Source organism: Athene noctua, chromosome Z (assembly GCF_965140245.1).
Source record: "Athene noctua chromosome Z, bAthNoc1.hap1.1, whole genome shotgun sequence".
NCBI classification, from domain to species: domain Eukaryota; kingdom Metazoa; phylum Chordata; class Aves; order Strigiformes; family Strigidae; genus Athene; species Athene noctua.
The window spans coordinates 83,786,998-83,799,179 of record NC_134077.1 but is presented as its reverse complement, the minus strand read 5'-3'; the positions used below and the strand labels follow the sequence as shown (position 1 = coordinate 83,799,179).

Genomic DNA, 12,182 nt, shown 5'->3' with positions numbered 1-12,182 from the left:
GCAAAAGGATCTGTTGGTTGAAGAACTTTTTGCCTACCTCATTCAATGCTAAAAATAACTTTTTATATGCTAATTTTACTTTGATAACTTTAGGCTAAGAGGTTTTTGTTCCCCCTCTTCCTCCAACAGCATATTTGAATGTTCTAGTGATACATAGTGCTCTGTATATAATGGAATTATTTACTCACCCAGGTGAATTAATGCTTAGAAAACTGTCTCAGAAAGATTTGGAATAGATAAAAACCTTGATTTTAGCTTCCCAGTGTACATACAAATACATTTTTGCAGGAGATCAGGCTGCATTCCCAGTTCCAACACATTTTAATGGTTTCAGCTTTCTCACTTTCACTATTTCTACCTCAGAATTTCCCCATCACCTTGTCTTGGAGTAGGAATTACAGCTCAGCAGTGGTTTTTATCTGTGTTGTTAATCTCAAGACTGGTTCAAAGAGGTGGAATGGTGTTTTGGAGGATCTAGGTACAAAGTACTAAACTATACTTTATTCTTTCTGCAGATACTGATTTTCCAGAGCTGCCAATACTTTTTTTAATCATGCTGTCCCCTTAGGGTTGCATTTAGACTTTCCTTAGGTCGTTCTCCTTTCAGTAAACTTTTTCATTACATGGCCTATCTCTTGTCGAGTTCCCTTGAGAAAGGTTTTTGCCCAGTTTGTTTACTATCTGCTGCATTTTTTGCCTTCTCTTTCATACAAATACTGATAAAGGGTTGTTAAGATTTTGTGTGTATTGGCAGCGAGGATAAGCTAGAGATCAGAATGAATAATTTGTATCTACTGATGGTTCTTAGACTGGTTTCTTAAGTTCAACTTAAGTTTAACCAGAAGAGTTTTCTAGGTTGATTCCTGTATTTCAACTCTGGAGGTGCTCCACCTGAAAGTTCATGTGCATCAATTGCAGGGAAAGTACTGAGAAACAATATAGCTGCGTCAGGCTCTGGCAAGGCCAAGTGAAACTCTTGGCAGAATTTACTAGCTTAAGCACCATGCTGTGCCAGGATGGTTTTGTTGGTGTTGGATTCAGGGTTTTTTTGAAGCATTGCACCACACTGTACCATGAAGATATATCAGCTAAAGCTGTCCTTGGAGTGAGGATATTGCACAATGTTCCCCTGTGTATATATATCCAAAATCAAATAGACTGACATGGATAAGAATAAAAAATCTTCATGTGCTATACTAACTTGCAGGCCATATAATGAGAAGCTCTTTATCATTTATTAATAGAGGGAAAACAAATTACAGGAAGTATTGATAAGAAAGAAACTCCTGTTTTATAGAGAATACTGAAGATGAGTGAAGTAATTTGGAACTCCAGGAAAAAGGGTTTATGGAATTAAATAGTTACAGATACTTGGTGATTTATAAACGTTTTAACAGTCATGCATAAAACTGGAGTCTAGAAGTAGTCACTTAGGGACTATTGCAATTATTTCTTTTCATAGCTCTGTTGTGTGGTAGCAATAGATAGAAAGGGAATGAAATCTTCTATTTTACCACTGTGTATCAGTGATTCAGGCACAGAAATAATATGAACAAAATGACAGGAAGTGTATTAGATGAGTAGTTTTATTGAAAGGTATATATTAGCACTTAAAATAATCTCTTATTACAGATTCAACCAACTCTGGAGACAACATGTACACTTTAATGAATGCAGTACCACCTGGACCCAACAGACCTAATGTAAATATGAATCTAGTTATATACTTCTTTGAATTATACAGCCTTTTTTATCCAAACACTATGTTTCCATCACATATCATTAATACTAAGTTTTTCATTTCTATGGGTGACACTTCAGTTGCTTCCCCCCGACCACATGCATTTTCATGTTTCCCAAATCAATCATGCCAATACATGCAAAATAATGATTGGAGTATATTCTTCTACATGGAAAAGACCTTAGAGGCTTCTGCATGTGGATCTTGGGGACAATATAGTTTGTCACACTGTGGTGCAATAGACTTATTTGTGATAAGATGTCATCCTAGGAGCTGCCACTAAGCATTACTTTCTGCAGGATTCATACTTCTGTTATAAAAAATTACCTACCTTTGAAAAGGGATGATGAGATTGCAGTATTATGTTGCCCTGATGTTCTATAAAAAAGGATAAAATTAATGCCTCTGAGAAGAAACAAACTTCCCTGTTTAGCTAAATGAGATGTTAAGAATGAAACCTGTTAATAGCATTTAAGCGTTTGCCTAATGAACTAGTTAACTTTTTGACTATTTTAGTCTAAATTTCAGCAGTCCTAGAGCTGACAAAAGTCTGGATTCTTAGGTAGAACTTGTTTCTTCTGATCTTTCTCCATGCCTTCAGTTTTACTGTATTTCTCTGATTACAACCATATATAATTTAATCATGATCCATATTAAGGGCCTTTTGAAGAAAAGGCCAGTAGAACTTAAAAATATAGATAGTTAGATATTGATAAATCATTATATGGTGAATTTTAGAAATTTTTCTGTAATGTTAATGTCTTTAAGTTTTTGAAGAACTAAATTTAAGACTAATAGCTAAAATTGGACAGAAACCGCTCATGCTGCAAAGGTAATGCGGAGTAGCCTGACTCTGGATAAGGTGGGGTTTGAAAAATGTTAATTAATCAATTACTCATTGAAGAGAAACATAAAGCTGCCTGTAACTTCAGTGGAGCAGAGCTCGGTCAGTACAAGCAAGTTTGAAAGTCATACACAAACTGTTGAAGTAAATTACAAATTATTCCTAAATTATATTCCAGTTTATAGAGGTGAGCGTTTCCAAAAATTATGAAGGTAGCATTGGAAAAAGTGAACAAAAGCAATGATGTTTTTGTAGTCTTCTCATGAAAGACTTTCACTTGATTTGTGCATTCAGAGCTGGGACTGTGCATTTTTCCTTTTTTTTTTTTTTTTTTTTCCTGAGGAATATTTTATTTTTACTAGATTATCTACAAAAACTTGTACAGTAATACCAGTTTTTAATGTCTGATCCTTTCGTAGTTTCCAATGGGGCCAGGGTCAGATGGACCTATGAGTGGACTGGGTGGAATGGATTCACATCATATGAATGGATCATTAGGTAACGGTAGTAACTATTATGAACACTGTGAATTTTCAATTACTAGTGCCATTTTCCATAACCAGTTATTTGAATTATGTGGAAGACTGTATGTAATAATCTTTTAAAAACTAAAAAAGCTGTATATGCCTCAATAAGAAGTATTAAGATACTTTTTAAATATATGAGTTGGCATACATAGTGCACAACTGGAAGAAGTATTTTATTTACGTAAGAGTATAGTTTTACTCCAGTTGACGAAAACCTGTCTAAAGGATACCATCACAGTAATGCAGAGGTGAAGACTTAAGAGCCATTTTTATTTACCTCTCTTTCTCTTTGAAAATCTTGAGAAGGTGTAATTATGACATGCTGGTGCACACTTATATCAATTATCAGGAAGTAAGTTTTACATATTTTGAAGCATGTGTAAAGGTGGTTTTATCCCAACACTTGGATATCCTTATTGGTTCTATACTTAAGCCATATGTCTGTTAGATGTGAATATTATTACTCCATCCCCATTAGCCGCTTCAGACAGATGTCAATTTTAATGCCCCTAAAAGAACATGAATTCTTGTCCGGGAGTGCAGAGGCAGGACGAACGGCGTACTGCTTGACTTTTGACACTATGATTTTTGAAGGACTCCTATTTAGATGAGAAGCCTTGCATAACTCTGCAAAAAACACAGACTGCTTTATCTCTTGACCATCCCAGCAAACTCTTTCCTCTTACTTTTTGCTGGAAACATGATACTCTTGAAAGGAATTTAAGAAACATGCTACAGCTAAATAAATTGCATTTATGCCTCCTTCTTCCATACCCACAAGGTCAATAAATACCTTGTTTTTATTCCTGCTCATACCCTAACCCTGGGCCAGTAGAGCTCTGATTACAGTTCTTGCTTTGTACTTCTCACTTCTATCTGCATGAAGGGTTGTCAGTCATGCAGGTAACAACAGGGGGGAACCTGTTCTTCTTCTTCTTCTATCCCCCTGGTCCACCAGTAAGGTTCTCCTCTACATCTGGGAACTGGCCTGATGTCCACAGGGGCACCAGCAACACCCTGCTGAGCAGTGCTTTCCTTTATGGGGAGAAAACCAAGCAAGCTGGATACAGGTCAGGCAGGCGGAAGCCAAGCTGCCAGCGTTCCCCTTGCTTCTATCACCAGAGAAAATCTCTGTCATCTTCCCAGCACAGGCACGTGCAAACCTAAACTCCATACCATTTAAGTCCGTACTACCATGGTGGGTGGGAATCTGTCACTTGTAGCCTAAAAGTTGGAGGTTATGAGACAGGAGGCATAAACAGATAAGACAAAGGGAGAAATTCAAAGAGGCTGTGACAAGATGAGAAAAAATTAAGCCATCGAACCTCATTTAGCAGACACGTTCTGAACGATTAAAATTCAGCAGTAGGCATCTATTTCCTAATAAAATTATCTTTTTTTCTAGGAAAGCATGTCCCTGAAATTCCTAGATTACTTTGCATAAGGACACCTTGTGATTTTACAGCCTTTCTTTACATATTACAGTCCTAAAATGGATTGTTGTTTTAATTAATAATGATACACATTACATTCAAATAAATGAAAAACTGTGTAAAATGTAATACACATCTTTCTTCTGTCACTTTCTATAGCCTGAGAAATATTTCCTAGCTAAAAGAAGAAATTAAACTGAAACAGTTGTGGAAGGATTTTATGTGTACCAAGCATTTGGTCAGTTATTTTCTCTAGTGAAAGCAATAAAGTGCTTAGTCAAATTAATGATGACTGCTTGCTGGGGGTAAGTTCATACATAAACTGAAACCCGAGTTCTTTAACGGGAGATACGCTGCATTCATTTCCACACAGCAGTAGGCAGCTGTGTCTCATAATCAGGTGGATAAATTGGTCAAGATCTATCTTGAACTTTTCCAGCTTCCTTGAGCACAACCCTTCTGTTGGATATCTCTTCATAGCTCTGATGTTTAGAAGTCTTTTCCTGGTTTCCACCAAAATTTATCCTTTGGGCCATGACAAAATAACTCTTTGCAACATTTATGTATCTGATGTATTTATAGAGAGAAATCACATTCCTTCTCAGCCTTAATTTGCCTGGCTAAGTATAGTAAGCTATTTCAGTCTCCTCCCACAACTCCATTTTCTTGTTTTTCTCGGATACTCTTCTAGTTTTGTGTTCAGTATTCTTCTAGAATTTTTCTTTCCCGAAAATAGGTGACCAGAGTTGTTTACTGGAGCTGCTAAAAATGGTTTTCTTGATACATCCATCCTAAAGTTGTATTTCCTTTATTCTTGCTTTTACCTAAGTGAGAGCTACGACATGTGAAAAAAATATTTTCGATAGTCTTGGCACTCATTATATTTAATTTTATTTGGTTTCTGTTACTCTGGTCCTCATGATCATCTGCTTTCTTCTGAAAGATACTGTCATCATCAGTATTTGTAATGCATCAAAAATTGATGTCATTTCAGCCAATTTCAGTAGTAAGCATCTGTTTCTGGGAGAAGAGACATTAATAAACCCCCTCCCAGCTAACCTTAGTGATAATAGTGTTTGGGGTTTTTTTTCTCAGGAGTATCAACTTTTACTAGTTAGCCATGATTTTGCTTTTTTTTTGCTTAAGGTGAAGCAACATTTCCCATAGGTGGATGAACCCCAAATTAATGGCAGTACCTGTACCCTACCGTGGTTAAGAGGACAGGGAGGTTGGACATACAGTTTCTTAAGTTGTGCTGTGCTGTCTCATCCTGAAAGGCTGCCATCCAAATAACCGATACAGATCAGAAGTGTGTCCGTCATTATTTTCTTGCTTTTTGCACCAGCTGTGTACACGGAGAAAAGACTAACATTGTTCAGTACTGATTGTAAACTTTTGCTAAGAGAGACTGGGAAGGAAGTGAGATGATGTATGGTTGGTTATGTTTGAAAACATGTTATATATTTACTGTGAAAAAAATACAATGGTTAACTTCCGCTCAAAACTAACGGAATACTTGTCTATTTTAATTTAAGGCTCAGGAGACATGGACAGTATTTCCAAAGTGAGTATCTGATCAAATATTTGGAATTTTTATAATGTTTCACTCTAAACATATCTTCTTTCTCGCTATTACAATGCTTTTTGTTACATATCTACATTTTCTGCTTTGGAGGCTGTGAAGACAGAATTAGTATTAATTGAAAATTTAAAACCAGTATAATCAATAGAAGTAGACTTATTCCTTACTGCATAATGATGTGTATTAATGAATGTCATTAATTATATCGAGTTCATAATCTGATTGATCATGTTATAATCTTCCATACTGTTAAGACAAATGAATATAGTTCTAATAATCAATTCTAGTTAAATATAAATTTGAGCAAATGTCATTAGGATGTTACATTTGTGCACTGCATGATTGCTCTGTAAGGCAATGTTAATATCTTAATCATTAGTATAAGTTCCTAAAAGCTAGATTAAGAAGTCGTTTCAGAAGAAGCACTATTTTGGTATCACAACCATTAAATAGTTGGAAATGAATGAGAGTTTAACCTGCAGGGATTTTGCATCTACGAAAATAATACTGTGCTTGAATGTGTCACTTCTTCCATAAAAATAGAACTACTACATATGTGATCATCATTAATTTAGGAATTAATGATCTTATTTGGTATTAATAAAGTGGCATATATCAGTCCCCTGCAAAACACTATGTTTTGTACTCAGCGTTTTGAGGTGTAACTGACTGGAAGTAATAAATGTATCACTACAACAATCTCCCTGCACTTTTGTACATTTGATCTCTAAGTGCGGAAATTGATAAAGCGGTTGTTTCAGTTAAAATCTTACCATTTATTCATTTGTAGCAAAATTCTTAACAATCTTCCAAGAAAGGAGTGTAAGCTTGTTTTGGGGCATATCAGCTGCCAGTATATTTCGGATGCCCAAGGACGTAGTACCATGGTGCTGTCACTAGATCTCCCCCAGTGCAGACTTGGCCATTGCAGATCTACCTAAGGCTGCTCTGCCTTAGGTCCAGTCATACTAGGGACCTTGTTGTAGGTCTGCTCTCAGGAGCTATGATGAGATGCCAACATGTAGGGGACAAAATGCTCACCTAAATTCCCATGGGTGAACACAGAAGTTGTAGTGTGAGTTTGTTGAAAATATACTTCCAGGTGTTCAAAAGGCAGGAATCATTCTTCATTTATGATGCATATTTATATATCCAAAAAGGAGGACAAGAACCCTGTATGGTTCCCTAGTTTGTGGTCTTCTGGTGGTGTGGTATGGGAGAGGGGTAGCCTGTAAAGTGTGCTTAGCATGTGTCTTCCCTGGAGAGGAGGACCTCACAATATGTGTCCAAGGCCATTGCTGCTCCTGTGAGGGAGCAGCATCTACAGCAGTCCCATATTTTTGTACTTGTTTGAGATCTATAACATTTTTAGGCTCTCCAAAGAGTAAAAATGATGGATTGAAATGACCACGTTGCTTTTGTTGTACTGTGCTTAGATGTGCAGGGTAGATTCAATAAAAGCCTCCAATGAGATAAGTGTACAGCACTTTTTAAGTCAATGTCTGTATTTTTTCTTCAGTATTTTTATTGCAAACTCCAATATTTTTTAAGGAATAAAACCGAAAACATTTCCATTAGTTTACCATGGGATTATTTTTAAAACCCTTTATTCAACTCACTGATATTAAGTATCAGTATATATGCGCTAATACAAGTATCAGGAGCTCTAAAAACTTGCTGGCATCCAAAAATCACCTGGAAGTCTTGTAATTTGTTAACTTTAATAAATAACTCATGGAAATCACATTTGATGCAGGTCTTTTTCAAATGACTACAAGAAAAATGCTGCTAACTTTGGAAGTAACAGAGTTGTCCTGTTAAGCCACTATGTCCTTTCGGGGTAGCACTGCCCAGTATGCAGCCTTTACTGACAGTAGTGAAAGTGTGGGGGTAGCAGTGGTAATTTCAGGTAGGTAGTAATACCTAATGCTTTCGAAACTTGAATGGAAAAGTTATGCTTGCAAGGAAGAGTAGATTTCTGGGGTTGATACATGCAAAATGATGTGGCTGCCTTCCAATTTTGTACACAGTTACCAGGATTGTTCTTGCTGACGCGTCACCTTGCATACGTCACCAACTAGTCTTGCAGTTGGCTTCTTCACAGTTTTCAGTGATGGAAATTGTTCACTGAAGTTAATACAGTTTGGGGTGGGATGGTCAAGTCCAGGCACAGGACTTCAGTAGAGTAAAATGCATACTAGAGGACATGGTTATCTGTTCGCAGAAGACATAGAAAATTAGTCCAGTTTTGGTAGAATTGGTACAGCTCACAGAATTCAGAGCTACATTTTCTAAAGAAGATTTTAATTTAATTGGCTGAATGGCAAAACATTAAGTTTTTATGAAGTAGATTGAGATGGAGGAAGTAAATGAACTGAAATTATGCATATTAAATAAACATTAATAACCAGTGTTTCTTGCAGTGCCCATAGAATCCGTGCAGGCATCAAATATATACTTGCTTTGGAAAAACTCAGCTAGTGCTACAATGCTAGACCCCATACTGGCTATAAAAGCAGCCATGGGGAGTTGCTATAAAAGTGTTTATGTCAGGAATTTGAACCTTTGGGGCTGGCGTACCATTGCAGTTGCAGAATTTCAAAGCTTTGTGCTACGCAGAGCAAGATAAAATAGGGGTAAATCCCCCAGGAACAAACAAAAGTGCAGGAGCATCATATAAAATAAATGTGGCAAGGCCTTAGTGGGTTTTAAACTTTATATTCATAGATTTTAAGGCCAGAAGGGACTGATACGATTCTGTAGTATGACCTCCTGCATAACACAGGCAACAGAACTTCCCTGAATTTATTCCTGCTTTAGGTACAGTAGCTGTGGTGGTTGAACTAAAGCAGTATATATCAGCTTTTTTCAGACTGTGAATCCCTAAATAAATATTTGTTATACTAACTTTCCTGAATAACACATTTACTGTCTGATGTTAATCAACTAGTTAGGCTTTTGTATTTGATGGACATGTTGTCCAGTGATTCCTGGAGATCTGGGGATCGCAGTTTGAGAAGCAGTGAACTAGACTGAAGAAAGCAAAAGGGGTAAGGCAGGGGCTTTGACCCAGCTCTGTAAGCTGCATTTCAGATGCTAATAAAAAAGTTAACGGTTGCATGTTGCTTACACAATTTATAATTCATCTATAACTGAAAATAAATACACCGAGCTGAGCCCATATACATACTTGGCCTTTCAGACTAAGAATGGTGATACTGCCTCAGAGGAATATGGGGAAAACTTAGCAGCAGCCTTTTACTAACCATACAAAATACATTACAAAGTGGCTAGTGAGTACAGCGGTCAGACATTCTAATCTGCTGATATAGTAGCAAAACGTAACTCATTTCAGTTGTGGTATTTGGTGAAGCTGAGAATTACCTTTTTTGTTCTGTTTGGATGTGAAGTAAATCTGTGAAACAGTGCAATATGTTGCAGTATTTAACTTACGGACAGCGGTCAAGGTGGGACTTCGTGGTTACAAACAGGAGCATGCAGAAATATGTTATGAAGGGGAAGTAAAAGCGATAGCTATCCCATCCCATTTTCTGTTGAGTGAACACTCTGGTGTACATCTTTAAAGTGCCAGGGTAGGATAGATAGCCCTTCTAGTTATGAGGAAAGTGCCAAGAATGTTTCCAATTTTTCATTCAAAGTTTGAGTTATTGGAGGTTTAATTATACTAAATGAAGACTGCATGCAGGTATTTTCAAAGTGAAAAATACCTGGGGTTTTTAAAGAAAAAATATCTGTGCTAACAGATGTACAGTGTCAGGATTGTAACTGAGAATAACAGAAGAAGAGGACAAATTCACTTAGTATTCTTAGAGCTATTATGATTGATCAAGATCACTACTTGGAGTTGCATTTTGTTAGCTTGCCCATTGCCTCCACCAAGTTTGTGTTAAATTTATTGTGACATACCAAATTTGCATTTGTATAAGTAAAATCTCAACAGCAATATTGCATTCAATTTTGCTGAATTAAAAAAAAATATGAAGGGAAGAACTGTGATAGACATAAGCATTTCATAATGATGTCCATGACTTCACTCCCCACTTTCCCTGACTGCTCGTTTTCCATCGCAGCTCCTTCTATAAGTAGGAGTCTTAACAGTGATGGAAAGAGAGTTGCCCATGCTCCAGGCATGGTAGGGTACCTCAAATCAATTTTATAAAAATACCCAACTAATTGTACAGTCTGTAATAATCATGTATTAGCTATTGACTCAGAATAATTTTAGTGACAATTATCTTGTTTCACCTTTTCTTTAAGTGACTGAATCTTGACAGCATTTTCTGAACATAACAGAGGTGTTTGTCCATGTCTGTAAAAGAAAGGAATTTATCTTCAGAAGCCTTTATATTGTTACTATTTATTAGCATTTCAGTTACACCTAGACACCAAAAAGGTAGATTAAAACACCGTTGCATTATGCTCTGCACAAGCAAATAGCAAAGTGTAGCTTCTCCTGAAAGCGTTGGTTATCCCAGCTATTACTCAGAGTCTTTTCTCTAAAACTCTTGTTAACTCTTCTTTCCTATAAATGCTGTGTATTAGCTGTGCTCAGTGAAGTGGTTTAGCACTTGAATCCCACTTGTGAACAACTTGTGAAACTATTTCAATAAACTGGGAACACTATGAACAAAGACCTCAGGCACAGGCTTTTGTCTGTGTGGACCAGATCCAGCTGTATGTCTACCTTTAATTACGTATTCGTAAGTCACAAATGTCAAGGCACACGTTCAGAGACTTCAGTGAATTTGACCACATGATATAATGTAGTGGCAGGGCTACATCGTATACCTGCTGCAGCCATTTATAGCTTTTCCTGACCTAGCAGGAGATGATGTTGGCTATAACCTGAAAAGAAGAATTACGAGTAAATAATTCTTGCTTCAGGGAAGAAAACATTACTTTACATTACTAAAATTAGTGACTGAATCATGCAGAACTCTTCAGACACTTATATTTTGTCTTTGAAAATCTCAGTGCCTTGCACAATGCATCTCGGTGCACTGCAGTATCATGAAAAACATGCCTTTGGCACACTTTGGTGAAGCTGGGAAATGAACTGAAATCTTCAGCACTTAATCTGTATCTTAAAATCTTATTTAACAGAACTCTCCCAGTAATATGAGCATGAGTAATCAGCCTGGCACTCCCCGGGATGACGGTGAGATGGGTGGAAACTTCCTAAACCCTTTTCAGAGTGAGAGTGTAAGTATTTCTTTACCTAGGTTTGGGGGTTTTTAACTTTGTGAACCTTTATCTTGTGTCTTTTGTTTAAAAAAAGAAAAATAACAGCAAGAACAAACAGTTTTGTAGCGTACTTATAATGCAGTACTGTGCCTTATGTGTTTTTTACTAGCTTCTAAAATTATAGTATTGATTTGACAAAAAATTGTGCAAAAGACTGCTAGAAGTTGAGCTGAAACTGGAAAATGTGGGAGGTGTAGATTTACTGCAGAAGCTCTTTTCCTAGATTAAGAGGTCAGTTGTCAATGAAAGTTAGATCTGTCAAGCAGTAGTAATTATGCTTCACATATTCAGTAATGCACAATGTCAGGCAATATCCAAGCAGCCTAAATACACATAGTTGACGTATTTTTACATCTGAGTGTTTCAATGTGTGGTTGCCCAACCTTTGACTCCTAAACAATGTGTTTTGCAGGGAATGTCTTTTAGAACAAGATTCACACTGAGGCGTATAATTAAAGCAGAAGTAGATTTCATGTTGCAAAGATGCAGTGTGCTATTAAGAGCCAGAAAAAGCAAAGGTTCCCTCTAGTGTTCGTTCTGGTACAGATGATGCTTTTTTAATATGGAGAATGCTAGAGGCAGCAAAACATGGTGTAAAATCCATTACAAAGCAAGACTATAGTATTTTCATACTCATGTGCCTGAAGCTGGGTTTCTAAACCCACATTTAGGTTCCTAAATAGGAGTGGCCTGATTTTTCAGAAGTGCTGAGTGACTTCAGCACTTCTATTCTTATTGGAAATCACTGCTGCCAGAAGTGAGTGCAGCTTCATTAACTATGCCAGTGGTG

General features: G+C 36.9%; 1 protein-coding gene across 6 annotated transcripts in view; it reads left to right on the top strand.

Moving 5' to 3' along the window:
* Nucleotides 1–12,182, top strand: part of SSBP2 (single stranded DNA binding protein 2) — a 193,538-nt gene that overhangs the window by 166,136 nt on the left and 15,220 nt on the right. For all 6 annotated transcript variants that reach the window (XM_074932434.1, XM_074932433.1, XM_074932432.1 and 3 more), the window contains 4 exons: nucleotides 1,633–1,703; nucleotides 3,005–3,083; nucleotides 6,081–6,109; nucleotides 11,252–11,350. In XM_074932434.1, the coding sequence (XP_074788535.1) occupies nucleotides 1,633–1,703; nucleotides 3,005–3,083; nucleotides 6,081–6,109; nucleotides 11,252–11,350 (278 nt within the window). The remainder of the gene's footprint in view (nucleotides 1–1,632; nucleotides 1,704–3,004; nucleotides 3,084–6,080; nucleotides 6,110–11,251; nucleotides 11,351–12,182) is intronic.